This window comes from Diabrotica virgifera, chromosome 7 (assembly GCF_917563875.1).
Source record: "Diabrotica virgifera virgifera chromosome 7, PGI_DIABVI_V3a".
Taxonomy (NCBI): domain Eukaryota; kingdom Metazoa; phylum Arthropoda; class Insecta; order Coleoptera; family Chrysomelidae; genus Diabrotica; species Diabrotica virgifera.
Window position 1 is genome coordinate 86,533,415 of NC_065449.1, and position 16,001 is coordinate 86,549,415.

Here is a 16,001-nt window from a genome sequence, read left to right on the forward strand (position 1 = left end):
CTATCCACCCCCACTTTCTGTATTTGATTTCATTTTCTACCCTCTTTTGTTGGGTTAGGTGTAGCAGATCTTCGTTTCTGATGGTGTTTGGCCAGAAAATACGAACAATTCTTCGTAGACATTTGTTAACAAAGACCTGCAATTTGTCTGTAAGGTATTTTGTCACTTTCCAGGTTTCACATCCATAGAGTAGAACAGACATAACATTTGACTGGAATATTCGGATCTTTGTCCTTGTAGTATATTCTCCAGACCTCCAAACAGGGTTAAGAATGCTGAAAGCTTGTTGAGCTTTTCGTATCCTCATACGAATATCGTCTTCTGTACCTCCACTTTCTGTTATGACACTTCCAAGGTACGTGAAGTTCTCCACATTTTCAATCTGCTTGTTGTCGATATTAAATAGCGTGTTGTTCCTTGCATTTATTCTCATCGACTTGGTTTTACCAATATTGATTTTTAAACCTATTTTATTGGCCTCAGTGGATAGTGTTTCCAATTGGTCGGCCACATCCTGGAACCTTTGTCCTAACAGGCAGATATCGTCGGCGTATTCCAGATCACTTAGGCGTGTGGTTAACGTCCATTGTATCCCTTTTGTGTCGAAGTCTAGTTTGGAGAGAACATAGTCCAGAGCTATGTTAAACAGAAACGGAGAAAGCACACATCCCTGTCTGACTCCAGTAAGTACGTCAAATTCGTCACTGTTGACCCCATTGTGTGTCACGCTGCACGTCGCCTCAGTGTACAGTGACTTTATAATGGAAATTATTTTATGAGGAATGTTTCTTAGCTCTAAAATTTTCCATAGAGCAGCATGAGACAGGCTGTCAAAGGCACGTTCGAAATCGACAAAGACCAGGTATAGAGGTGTGTTCCATTCAACCGATTGTTCCATTATTACCCTCACTGTATTAATGTGATCTATGCAGGAAGATTCTGGTCTAAAACCTGCTTGATTAGCTCGAAATTCAACCTTGTTTGTTAATCTTTTATGTATGATGATCGTAAAATTTTTATTTATGACGGTAAGCAAGGTTATTCCTCTCCAATTTTTGCACAGTGTGAGGTTGCCCTTTTTTGGAAGCTTAATATTACCTTTTTTCCAGCCCGCTGGAATGCGGTTTGTTTCCCACACCTCTCGGATTATGGGGAGCAAAAGTTCAGCGTTTAGATGCGGGTCAGTTTTAAGTAGTTCGGCAGCAATGTTATCGATTCCCGGGGACCTGTTATTTCTCAGAGATTTGATAGCTGTTATTATCTCCATTTTGGAAGGGGACTCGCAAGATATATGCAAGTCTACATTCTGCGAGTTTTCGACAATTTCATCCGCGTTATCCCTGGGCGTGCCTAGCATCTCCTGAAAGTGCTCTTTCCATCTCTCTACTTGATCATCCGTTGTAGTAAGTAATTCACCTGTCTTGGATCTTACAATGTTCGAACAGTTGGGCCCATTTTTTGTTAATCGTCTGGTAATTTGGTACAGCTCTCTAGTCCTGTTGTGTTGTGCAGCTGTTTCTGCTTGTTTTGCCAGTTCTTCAGCCCACCTTCTTTTGTCTCTTCTTGCATTCCTTTTAACTGCTTTATTTAGTGTTTCATATTCTTGTTGTCGGTTCGTTCTTCCTTCTACAGTTCTTGCTTGCAAGATATCTTTTTTTCGTTGTTTTCTTTCCTCGATAAGATTCCAAGTTTCATCTGATATCCATTCCTTTCTATCTTTCTCTTTTTTACCCAGTTTGTCTTCAGCTATTTCTGTCAGAACATTTGCCAAATCTTCCCAGCTATTTACTTCACGTTCTCTTGTTTTTACTTGAAGCTCCTCCCTAAACATGTGTTTTCCTGGAAGAGTTTTTAATTTGTTCAGGTTATATGTGGGTCTGTTGGTGTTTCTTGTGATTTTGTTTTTGTTTTTTGCCATCTTGATTTTAATGGTACCAATTAACAGATGTTGGTCACTTGCGATGTCTGCTCCTCTTTTATTTCGTACATCAAGAAGAGATGATCTCCATCTTTTTGATATGGTGATGTGATCTATTTGGTTTTCTCTGGTATGACCAGGGGCAGTCCATGTTACCTTGTGAATATTTTTATGTGGGAAGATGGTTCCACCAATAACTAAACGGTGATTGGAGCAAAAATTTGTAAAGCGCTCTCCATTTTCATTCATCACTCCCAGGCCATGTTTGCCCATTACGGTTTCTAAATTAATATTATCTTCTCCAACTTTGGCGTTCATATCGCCCATCACTATTAGGATATCGCCTTTGTTTACTTGTTGGGTTGTTTGTTCTAGTTGTTCGTAGAAAATGTCTTTATCTTCGAGGAGAGATGTGTTCGTAGGAGCATAGCACTGAATAACTGTTATCTTTCGGTATCTGGTATAAAATCTGACAGTCATAATTCTGTCATTAATGGGTTTCCATGAAATGAGGCTTTTTTTGGCTTGTTTACTGAGTAAAAGACCCACTCCGCTCTCGTGACTTCCATTTTCTTTACCACTATATAATAGAAGTTCTCCTGTTTGGGTATGGTGTTCACCATTGCCCAACCATCTTACTTCCGATAGACCAACAAAGCTTAATTTATATCTGTTTAATTCTTTTACTGCTTGAGCCAGTTTAGAAATCTCATACAGTGTTTTTACATTCCAGCAACCAAATCGTGTCCGTGTTTTCGGTGATGTTAAAGTCGTCAACATTTGATCCGTCCGGTTTGTTTCTACCAAAGTTTCAGTAATAATATAAAATTTAAGATGGGTAGGTTATTGGCCTTCCGCACCCGAGTCTGGTGCCGGGGCTGCCGACTGTAGCTTCCAGACAAGCCTCAGGGGGTAGTGGTCCTGGAGGTGGCAACGACATTTCCTTCGTGCTAGTGCGTGTTTATTATGGGAGTGCGTGTCTGGTTTGGACGTTCTGAACGCAGTTTGATAGGTTGCGCGACATATACATGCCCCGCTTCCCCCACGTCCAGACGGCCCTTGCCATTCACCCACGGGCAAAAGGACTCCAATCTCACGCGGGGTGAGTTGGAGGTGGGTATCGGGGTTTGGTCGTTGAGGGTTAGGTGTCGACAGGATTTCAAGGAAGAGGACAGCGGAATGCTGCTCCTATTAGTCGCCTTCTACGATCAAGTCAGGAGATACTGTGGGTGAATTCTACTTGGATGGCCCGCATCCCACACGGGGTCATGTTATTCTTTTAATCTTATTCTATTCTTTTTGTACCCTTTCCTCTCTCTGTTCTAGGAGTTCTCTATTCTGTTTTTCCCGAACTGAATATCGGGTTGAAATTTGTATAAAAACGAAAAAATACTTATTGAAAAAATTTATTATAATCGACTCGTCTACATATTGTTCCTTACAAATGAAACAATTATTAACATTATAATATTATTGATTTATCAATTACATAACATAACAATTACTATGTTAGTGATTATCATCGTTATCGCAATTTTAGTCTTGCAACGGCGACTTTTATTCTTTGATATCAATTTTTTTGTACAATTCTTTAAAAAACCATATAAAAATAATATTAATTTTTGCATATTTTATATAAAAACACATTATTAGTTTCTTTTTAAGAACGATATCAATTTTATTTTTAAAAATTTAGTATTTGTTTTATGGGTTACTACTTTGTTTAGTAATTTTCCGAAAGGTTACATAATCAATTCCAAATTTAATTACCTTGTGTTGTCGTATTGTGACATTTGAATAAAAATTTTAATTTTGTAAGTTTTTTGGTAATTTTAAGATTACCCACGATTGCGTTGTCTTGCATTATTGAGTCAGCAAATACAGTTGAGTCCGGGAATCTTTACCCGTGCGTCAGCAAGTGACTTGCTGTTGCGTTTAGTAAATTTCAATTTCCGACTTGTCATCGATTTATTTCGTATGCTTTAAATGATGACGCACGGGTAAAGATTCCCGGACTCAACTGTAAAATACGTGCCAAATAGAAAAGTCTACCCTGTTTTTAAAGTATTAGTTAAAATTTTAATTAAATTTTTAGTTAAAGATGTGAAGACGATCACGATAAGAAATAAAAACACGATTAAAATTAGGCAGGTAACTATATAGGGTGAGGCAGATAAACGGCCTATTAGAAATATCTCGAGAACTAAAGGCAACAGAATCATGAAAATTGGAATGAAGGGGTTTTAAAGAGTGAATCTATTTAATGAAAATATTTTCATCTATTTATTACTTCCGGCTATACCGGAAGTTACTTATAACTTCGTTTTTTTTTTAAATGGGACACCCTGTATATTTTTACATTTTTGGATTCTCCTCGATGTATCCCTTCTTGAAATATAATATTTTGTAATGTTATGCAGGGTGATTTAAAAGATAGTTACGTTTTTTAATTTATTTCGTAGCAACTTTCACACCCTGTAGAATTATAGCAGTTTAAGATCAAAAACTCTATTTATGTTCAAATGATTTTTAATATAGTCTACTATTGTTAAAAATTATTAGTATAGCTAAATCTTGAATTTTAGTATACAGGGTTGGTCGAAACTCAGAATGAGTATTTTCTAAGATTTCTTAAATAGAACACCCTATATTTTAATACGGTATTGAAACGATATTTTATGGTACTTTTTTATTTCTTAAACATTCCCTATACCCAACTTCTTTAATTTGGGCTTAATTGTTAATCGCACCAACAATCTTAACTAGGTAGGCATTTTATTATACAGCTCAACCTTATTGGCAATTTTAAGGATCAGTCTAGATTAATATGTATTTATTTCCGAAAAATTATTTGTGATTGAATATTTTTGTGGTCAACCTAATAAAATTTCACGTATTTTTTATTGCAATTAATGTTTGTTTTGAATCGCCAATACCTCAAAAAATAAAGCAGTTAGGCATAGGGAATTCTTAAAAAATAAAAAATACCATAAAATATCATTTCACAACAATACTAAAATACAGGGTGTTCCATTTAAGAAAACTCAGAATATATTCATTCCGAGTTTCGACCAACCCTGTATACTAAAATTAAAAATTTAGCTATACTAACAATTCCTAAGAATAGTAGGCTATATTAAAAATCATTTAAACGTAAACACGGTTTTTGATTTCAAACTACTACAATTGTAAAGGGTGTGAAAGTTGTTACGATATTAATAAAAAAACGTAATTATCTTTTAAACTACCCTCTATAACATTACAAAACCTCATACTTTAAGAAAGAAGACATCGCTCAGAATCCAAAAATGTAAAAATATACAGGGTTCCCCATTTAAAAAAACGAAGCTATAAGCAACTTCCGGTATAACCGGAAGGAGCAAATAGATAAAAATATTTTCATTAAATAGATCACTCTTCAAAACCCCATCAATCCAATTTTCATTATTCTGTTGCCTTTAGTTCTCGATATATTTATTTAGATTTAGAATATTTAGATATTTGTAAGAGGTTTATTTGTCTCACCATGTATACTAATACACAGTGGAGTAGTAAAAGAAAACAGGATCAAAGAAGTTGATGTCTTACTAATACACCAACGATAACAAAATCAGATCATAAAATAAAAAATCAGATCAGACTTTCTGATAGAACATTCTGATTGTTTGCAAAGTGTGTTTTTTATCAGATTTTTATTGAGCTACGTAAAAGCGCATGACATAAAAAATATCAATGTTTAAATGTTTATAAGCTAAATAGTCATATACTGTTGAAAAAAGTCAGTTGAAGTTCTACCTTAAAACTGAAGCATCAAAAAAGCAAAAATGTTCAAGCACTGCTTGAACAAGTACAGATGTTTAAATAATCGCTCTCCGGGATAAACAAATTAAATATATATTTAGTGCATCTGGTTTAAATTTATCACACCTTATAACTTATTAACTGCCCAATTCCAAGTAGTTATATTAACAGTTATTAACATTTATAAATTACTTTAAAATTAACGGTTTTTTTGCAATTATCTCAGTGAATTGTTTATGTATTTTAATTTAAAAAGATTAAAGAACTTTTTATGATCTACAACTTTTATTTTGTTTTGTTTTTACGATGGTCAAAAAACAAAGCAAAATCAGCTTCACAGTGCCACAGAGTGTCTTCACAGGTTTGTCATCAGCTAGTCCTTATGTATCTTTCAGAACCTTCAAACAGGAGCGTCATTTGAAATTTTGATAGGAGGGGGCAAGCATTATGTATACAATACATTTATATGCAACCATAATACAAAATTGATCTATTTTTTGTAAATTTCAGTCATTTTCAGGGTCAGGGGGGGGGGCAAATGCCCCCCCTGACCCTACCAAATGACGCCCCTGCCTTCAAATATCTATATGAGATCTTTACGTGAAGTCAATGATTTTTGACAGATAGACTGGTCTACTAAGAACCCGTTCAAAAATGGTTTAAGAAAGAGTTAAAAATCAATGTCTAAATAATATTTCTACAAATAAGGTTCTTAGATTCTACAAATCTTATTAAGAATCTTCTTAAATTCTTATATTTTAAGAATTTTTAAAAAATAATATTCCTAATTCACATATTGTGTTTTTTATGTATTAAAAAATCGTGCTGTATCATATTACACATACAGCTTTATATAATTACGAATGTACAAAAAATTTGATATTTTAAAAATTATATGCAGCTGTCTTACAAGATAAAATCTTTTGATTCGTATTTTAAATTTAATTTTTAAATATGACAAATTTAAAAATTTAAAATATATTTTGTTTTTGATTTTGATTATTCATACATTAAATTGTTTTACAGTCACATTTAACACTTTATTCGTTAAGATAGTTAAAATATAACGTACCAATAGTCCAGGTAGTTAGTTTATTCCGGTTAAAAGTGGGTAGTAATAATATTGAAATATGTTGGTGTCTATAGTAAACCTAGTAAAAATATGTCTTTAAACTAAATTTCTAAAAATCCATTTATTTATACTCTCATAGTCCATTAAAATGTTACATTTAGGTTGCGTTTCTTAGAGGAGTCAATTTTATTTTTTTAATGTGTAGGGGGGTTCAGTAGAAGCTTAAGTTCAAGTTTTTGGGGTCGCCACCCTTGTTCCCCGGCCGCCATATTGTAAAAAGGGGTGCAAAGGTCTTTCGCGCTGTATCTCCTAAACTAGCAATCCTACAGATAATTTCATTATACATAAAATGTAGCAAATTAAATTTTCTACAATTTTATATGTATTACTTTTTATCGTCAAGTGACCAACAAAAAAGTTATACACAAAAATATGAGAAAATTTTTCTTTTGGAGGTTATAACTTTATTTCCGTTCATTTCACAATAAAATAACATCATAGCGATTTTGTAGAGAATTTTTTAATGAATAATTTTCACTATAAAGTTGTTTAATTTTATTTATTATCTAGGTTTTACAGCGCTCCAATCTTGACCAGATTCTCGAATTCTCATAGGAATACAATAAAAAAATACTTTTCTATCTATATATTAGTCGAGCGGCAGGAATCGTTATGCCGACCGCGAAAATCAAATTCAAGGTGAATGACCAATGTTGGTCTATTTTTATGTTTTCGAGGTCGCTGAATCCGAATATGAAGTTTATTTTTATCTAGATTTATTGGAATATGTTCAAAAATTAAATTTTATACAAAAATGCCGAAAATCAGTTTTGATGATTCTTCAAATTTACCTCGCTATATCCTTGGTCGCTGTAAATATTTCCTTTGGAAAATTTTACTGTGTCATCTTTGAAGTATGTAAATAACAATGGAATTTGTCCAAAATATTTAAACACATTAAAAAAGAAGTTACATGAAGAGAAGTATCCATACTTACTCAAATGTGGTCTCGAGGTAAACCAAATTACAAAAAACTCGAAGATGTACTACAAGGTTATTTTTTATTGTTAAAAAACATATATAAGGACGCGTTTCGGCTTAACACAAGCCATCATCAGCTTAAATACAGGACAAAAAACAACTGACTGACCTACAATGTAAAAATATCCAACGTTATATATGAGAATAAAGTAGATGGTGACAACGCCCACCTCAGTTTAGGAACTTACCAGAAAAAACAGGAAGGAGGAGGAATCAGCTAGTTTACATTATGAAATATATAGATGTACACATTTCTTCATTAATTATTAGCTATTAATAGCATTTTGTAATTATAGTGTTGTAAAAACCTCAAGAACTTTCACTTGTAGAGGAACCATCATGTGAGCCGGTCAGGTGTAAAGACCTTCCGGTGGAAAGTCAAATTGCTGTCAGTGATGACATAGAGTACTCAACAAAGAAGTGTCATTAATGGTGGTAAACTTGTAACTAGGAGACTGTTCGAACTGCTATTAATAGCTAATAATTAATGAAGAAATGTGTACATCTATATATTTCATAATGTAAACTAGCTGATTCCTCCTCCTTCCTGTTTTTTCTGGTAAGTTCCTAAACTGAGGTGGGCGTTGTCACCATCTACTTTATTCTCATATATAACGTTGGATATTTTTACATTGTAGGTCAGTCAGTTGTTTTTTGTCCTGTATTTAAGCTGATGATGGCTTGTGTTAAGCCGAAACGCGTCCTTATATATGTTTTTTAACAATAAAAAATAACCTTGTGGTACATCTTCGAGTTTTTTGTAATTTGGTTTAAAAAAGAAGTTGTTAGTTTTTAAACATTTTGTCATCATATTTCGTTAGTTTCATGTTTACTTAAAAAAGTTGAGTGACAAACTTTTAGTTTATAATTTTAACCAACACAACAATAAAATACAATTCATGAAGAAGTTTTTGGGAAAATTTTAAGTCAAAGTATACAATAGGAAAAAAGTTATGTTACTTCATAGACAAGCAGCACACCCCAAAAAACGCTTGTATCTCGAGATTCTGACCACGGTGTGGTGAATGGTTAATTTTGATCATATTTTATGATTTTGATATCAAAAATTCGTTTTTTGCTCTTCTTAAAAATTTTGCATTTTGCGGTTGCGTCATTCTTCTTCTGAACCGGCAAACAACTTCTTGGGCCTTTTCTATATATGCTAAGGATTATAAGTTTTATAGTGGGGAGAAAGGTCAAAAACAGATTAATAATAGCATAGGAATGTTAAAATCATAATAAATTGTATGAATAAGAAATATGTATAGATAGAAAAGTAAGCCTAATTTTTTTTATTGTATCCCTATGAGCATTCGAGAATCTGGTCAAGTTTGGAGCGCTGTAAAACCTATATAAATAAATATAGTTAAACAACTTTATAGTGGAAATTGTTCGCTGAAAAACCCTCTACAAAATTGCTATGTTATTTTATTTTAAAATGAACTGAAAAAAAAGTTATAACCAAAAGGAAACTTATTAAAAAATTTTTACATATTTTTGTTTATATCTTTTTTGTTGGTCACTTGACGATAAAAAGTAATAAAAACAAAATTGTAGAAAATTTAATTTGCTACATTTTATGTTTCATTAGATTTTCCGTAGGGTTGGTAGTTTATGAGATATAGCGCGAAACCCCTTTGCACCCTTTTTCCAAGTTGGCGGCCGGGGGACAAGGGTGGCGACCCCAAAAACTTAAACTTAAGCTTCTACTGATCCCCCTACACATTAAAGAAATAAAATTGACTCCTCTAACAAATGCAAGGTACGGTTTAAAAAATGTAACATTTTAATGGAGTATCAGTATTATGGAAAATATCTTCAAATTAAACAAAACGAAATCCAAAGAGCCGGAGATCTAAAGATTTCTTAAGTTGCAAAACAAGTTCTATCGCGGTTTAATTACGAGCCTTATATGCTTTTCAAAGAGAACGGACGATAAATAAATAGACGTGGGGAATCTACAATTTGCATTCCACAACACCTTAATTTATCTAAGCAAAAATCCAACGATTTTGGTTCCTAGTACGCAATTCGTAACTAAACGAAGATAAAGAAAGACAGTTTAAGATTTTAAGAACAAACAAACTGGACCTGGAAAAACTGAAGATCCAAGAATGTAAAGAGAAGTTCGAACAAGAAGTCGCAAATGAGTTAAGGACGCTAGAACTGCACTCCATAGAGGGCAAATGGAGTAATATCAAAACAGCAGTACTGACATCAGCAGCGTCCACCCTGGGAAACAAGAAAAAGGAGAGAAGAGGAACATGGTTTGATGACGAATGCTGACAAGCAATAGAGGAAATAAATGAAGCACACAAAATGTACATAACAAGAAGAACACGGGAAAGACGGACATTATTTGAAGTCGCAAGATGAAAGCAGGCAAGGTATGTAGAAAGAAAAAGAGAGCCTATGAAAATAGACAAATAGAAAATATGGAAGAAAATTTCAAAAACAACGAAATTAGAGGGGCATACGAATCTCTAAAAAAGATAAGAAGTGGGTATAAACCTCGAACAGGTCTATGTGGGCATGTGAGTATGAAAGTGGGCAAATAATCAGTGACCAACAGAAAGTCACAGAAACCTGGAAACATTATTTTCAGACCCTACTTGGAACACAAGTAGACATGGAAGATGAAATGGGTATGACCTACGTAGAAGAGAATGAAGTAGAAGGTCCAACTATAGAGGAAGTTCTCGAAGCTATTAAGGCCCAGAAAAACAATAAAGCTTCGGGAGTTGACGAAATACCAGCAGAACTGTATAATGTAGGTGGCGACCACCTAGCAAGTCACATCCACGCCCTCATCAAAGACATATGGCAAGAAGAGAAAATACCCGACGACTGGAAGAAAAGTATAGCATGCCCGATCTATAAAAAAGGAGACAAACTCCAGTGCAAAAACTACCGTGGAATTTCTCTACTATGTACAGCATATAAAGTCCTCACGTATATTATAAACCAGCGGCTCCAACCACTAGCAGAAAATATTATTGGAGAGTATCAGACGGGCTTCCGGCGGGGAAGATCGACACTGGATCATATATTTACAGTCAAACAGATCTTGAGCAAATCATGGAAACACGATATTGATGTTCACAACGTGTTTGTAGACTTCAAACAGGCATACGACTCAGTCAAAGGAACAAACTATACTATATATTGGCTGAATTGACAATACCTACCACACAAGCTATTAAGACTAATTAAAGCCACAATGGATGAAACTCAGGCATGTGTACGAATACAAAACCACCGGACAGACTTTTTCAAAATTTCGCAGGGCCTAAAGCAGCGAGATGGGCTGGTCCCAACATTGTTTAACCTGGCACTGGAGTATGCGGTTAGGCAAATGCAAACTGACGAGGAAACCTACTGACCAACCGAATGGGTCAACTGGCCGTTTATGCCGATGATATCAATATTATGAGTAGAACATCAACAGGAGCACAGGAAACATACGCAGAGTTAAAAACACAAACAAAAATGCTAGGTCTAGAAATTAATACAGAAAAAACAAAAATAATGACTCAGATGAGAAGAAACATAGTCCCACAAAACATTATACATAAAGATGACATTGAAACGGTTGGAAAGTTTACATACCTGGGAGTAGAAATAATGCCGACGGATCAGAAGATGGATAAATACGGAAGAGTATACGGAAATATTTCGGTCTAAAAGTGTTCACCGAAATACAAAGATGAGAATCTATAAAACTTTAATTCGACCAATAACATGCTATGGCAGTGAAGCCTGGGTCCTGAAAGAAACATCCAAAAACAAACTCGATACATTCGAAAGGAAATTACTGAGGAGAATACTGGGACCTGTGAGGGAAAACGGAATCTTCAGAAGTCGATACAACAACGAACTTTATCAACTTTCAGACTTCATTAGAATACAAATATTGCAATGGGCTGGACATGTGATAAGAATGGAAAAGGATAGGCTACCAAAAAGAGCACTGAATGCTAGAATGCAGGGAAGGAGACCGGTTGGAAAGCCAAGAAAGCGCTGGGAAGACACAGTAAACAGCGACGCACAAACCCCTTTTAGGAGTCCGTGTATGGAGAAGAGCAGCCACAGACAAGCAAGGGTGGAGGCAAGAAATAAAGAAGGCCAAGGCTCAATTTGGGCTGTAGTGCCGTAGAAGAAAAAGAAGAAGTTTAAAATTTAGTTTGAATACAGAATCCACAACTATTCGCTTATGCACATTATACCCTCTTGGACTCCTCAGAACGACCCGTGATGTGCTCTGAGGCGTCCAAGAGGTACCCCGTCAAAATAGCACCGTCAAAAAAGCTCCGACAAAATAGCCCCGACATAATATCCCGCACACAAAATAGCTCCGACAAAATAGCCTGCAGACAAAATAGCCGCGGAATAATAGCCCGCCGACAAAATAGCTCCGACAAAATAGCCCCGACAAAATAGCCCCGACAAAATAGCTCCGAAAAAAAAGCTCCCTTCAGAATTCATCATCAAATAATTCGTTAAAAATACATTTTTTCAGAAATGGTAATTATCCTCTATTCAGATGGTTATCTTAACCACATTAACTAAAAATTGTCTTTTCAGAGAACTCGAGTCCTGTCTTTCCTGCCTCTTGGAAGTTTGAACACTTAAGTTAAGCGAAAATCAATGTTAATTTATAATATAAACATTTTTTCTGTTTTCGGGCAACAGTAAAATGCATTTTAAATTAAATAAATTAAATAAATTCTTACTTTTTGCCAAATAATTTAAATTAAAAAAAGTTTTTGGACACCTTGTATAAATAATTATGTAATTGTTTATAAGAGGCTGTTTTAGGTGGGGCTATTTTAGCCGGGGCTGTTTTGACCGGGGCTATTTTGTGTGCGATCTATTTTGTCGGGGCTATTTTGGTTGCGGGCTATTTTGTCGAGGCTCTTTTGTGTTCGGGCTATTTTGACGGGGCTTTTTTGACGGGGCTGTTTTGACCGGGCTATTTTGACGGGTCACGCGTCCAAGAGGATGGATTGTGCATAAGCGAATGGCGGTGGTCTTTGTATCGAAACTAAATCTTAAACTGTCTTTCTCTTTCTTCAATTTGTTTGGTGGCCTTAAATCCAACTTGTGTTTTTAAGTTCATTATTTATTGCATACAATAAGAACTGAGGAAAAGGCAAGAAAATACGAAAAACGTTGGTTGCGAATATTTTGAGTAAGTACTCATTACACTTATTTGGATATTTATACTTTAGGCTGGTCTTGTTGGTTGCAATTAACAGCTTATTCAATCAGCAAATCTTCAAATAACAGGTAAGGGAAGTCCTCATAAACCGTTTTATATAGTGGGCATAATTAGCAAAGATCAGGCCAGATTGACTCAAGAAATATCAACAAATTGACCAAATTCATTCAAGAAGATAGATCCTCGAGAAAATATTAGAATTTAACATTGGAACTCATCACCTATTCGTCGACTTTAAGAACGCATAGAGAACCAGGCCGCATAAATACCAGTGATTATAAAAAACCTTGAGAAATTAATAGAAAATTCAAAAATTTAATTTTTTATGACTACTTTGAATAATTTTCTCCTGAAGACCCATTCACCGAAGATCAGTAGATTTTCTTTTAAATATTAATCCAATATTGCTCTCTACGTCCATTCAAATCAATGTTAAAAGTAATATTATACATAGGGCCGGTTGTTCGAAAGCTAATCAACAATGATCACTTATCAAATATTTAATTACTGTCACAACTGTCAATGTCAACTTTGGTTGGGTTGCTGAAAACATAATTGATTATAATTATGAGATTAGTTAATCAATTAACATAACAATTATTAACATCATTGATTAACTAATTTCATAATTGTAATCAATAATTATGTTTTCAGCAACCCAATCAAAGTTCACATTGACAGTTGTGACAGTAATTAAATATTTGATAATGATCATTTTTGATTAGCGTTCGAACAACCGGCCCTTAGATTATCATTTAAGAAAAATATATTTCAAAATTATTACTACTTAAAACTTTGTTAGCGGAATTATGAAGATCACCTATACTAACTAGACTAAAAGAGAATAGCAAAAATATTAACAAATTTTTAATTTAACAGTGAAATAATTTTAAATAAACTATACATAAATAAGAAATATCTGTAGTCATTGACTTTTACATCATTTTAATAATAATCGTTATCTTAATTTAAGTGAACACAGACAGCTGCTTAAAATTTTGCAAGTCTTAAAGTTCCTCAGGAACCATTTTAAGTAACGCCATTTTCTTTTTCGCCACTTTAGAAATAAGTACGTCGATTGGTTTCGTGGTATCGTACAAAGATGGAGCATTGAAGATTATTATGCCAGTTCCAACGATGCAAGCCAACGTAAAAATCCACAAGAAAAGTCTGTCGAGCACCATTGCCACATATTTCCAATCTTCTGCAACCTAAAATGTATCACAATACACATTTTGTACAATATTTATGTCTACAGTCAAGGAATTATTAAATACAAGTATAAAATAAAATAAAGTAAGTCGAATTTGCGACTGTTTTGGATTATCGCTATACGGCGTTCCACGTTAAGAATATAACATTGCGCTTATGTAGATCAGTGTTGCCAAACCTCTCGGGCGTGGGTGGCTACTCATCGACTGCCAATATACGATGGATTCTATCGAGTACGGCATTGCATCGGCGCGCTTCTATCGTTCATAAGGAATACACGGGGCTATCTCGGCAATGTTATATTCTTAATAACGTGGAACGCTGTATAAACCAGAGACATGGAAAAGGATATACTTGGCTAGGGATATGGCACTCAATGCATCGAGGTGTAACGTCGACGTAGGATTGAGTGGTCTAGCCATCTTTGTCAGTCACATAAGCGGGATCGCTTGGTTAAAAGAGATAGATAGACTACTGATCGACTGTTTGCATGCTGTTTCCGCGTTACGCTTTTTTGGTGAGTATGCCGAGTCTATGCTTAATATGTCAATGGTATAGACACTCGACATCCCATGCTCCACTCTATTGTACAACATAATAAGTACAAAATTAATTTGCTTTAGTAATAAAAACACGAAACAATAAATTTCCAAATTATTTAAAAAAATCCCTGTAAACTATTTTTTACACTATTAATAAGAAGTTACTTACAGTAAAACCTTTTCATAAAATTCATGTGCACTGCACATTTTACGCGGAAATGCTTGTTTGCCTAGCAGTTTTACTTTTTTTGATCAATATTATAGACAGTTTAAATAAGCAATCAACAAATTACTAGACTGTACATAAAATAAAATATCGGTTAATGAATGAAAATATTTTATTTCCTCAGGATTCTTTCAATCCGAAATTAGGTACTATCATAAATGAAAAACAATAGTTATTTATAAAACAGTTCGTGAAGTATGCTTTTTGCGAACGCATGCGATGTTTAGAGCACGAGCGACAGCGGCGCGAGTGCTATACATCGCGTAAGTTCGCAAAAAGTACTTTACGCACAGTTTCATACAATATTTTATCTACGATAAACAAATAAAAAACTGTAACTCTTCGTCACTGGAATTCATTTATATTCTACAATTTTTAGAACTTTAACATTTAAAAATTCTAACTTCTTTCAAACCACAAAACTTTCAAAAGTTTTGTTGTACTTTATTGTTCACATGTCATCACCATGACAACGCGAAAGTTAGGGATATTTGATTATATGAAAATGTGCCAAAAACAGTGCGAAAAAGTAAATCTCATTTAAGATATATTGTTACTTCACGCACACTTTAAATCCTTCACGCACTGCTATCTATAATGACAGTTTTCACAAACTAAAAAGTATACATTATATGAGATAGAGTAGATAAATATATTTATAACAGACGAGATTAAACATAGTTCATGACATAATGGGTTAGGATTACTCCACTACAATCTCTTCATAGACAATCTCCATACACAATCTCTTCATAGACATTCGACAGGCATATGACAGCGTAGAAAGAATCCAAGTATGGAATGCCATGGCGGAGTTCTCAATACCAAAGAAACTCATTCGGATAACTAAAGTCTGTATGGAGGGTAAATATCTAAAGTACATAGTAACAATAAAGTACATAAAGTAACAATAGAGGGACCTAAATAGAGAAGTAAAAAGAGAAGTGATTAAAAGAAAAAACGCAACC

General features: G+C 34.3%; 1 protein-coding gene across 1 annotated transcript in view; it reads right to left on the reverse strand.

Moving 5' to 3' along the window:
* Positions 1-8,441: 8,441 nt before the first annotated feature.
* The window catches only part of LOC114328881 (acetylcholine receptor subunit alpha-like 1), a 349,590-nt gene continuing 342,030 nt past the window's right edge, over positions 8,442-16,001 (reverse strand). The window contains exon 10 of the mRNA XM_050655379.1: positions 8,442-14,264. Coding sequence (XP_050511336.1) covers positions 14,061-14,264 — 204 coding nt within the window. The 3' untranslated portion in view covers positions 8,442-14,060. The remainder of the gene's footprint in view (positions 14,265-16,001) is intronic.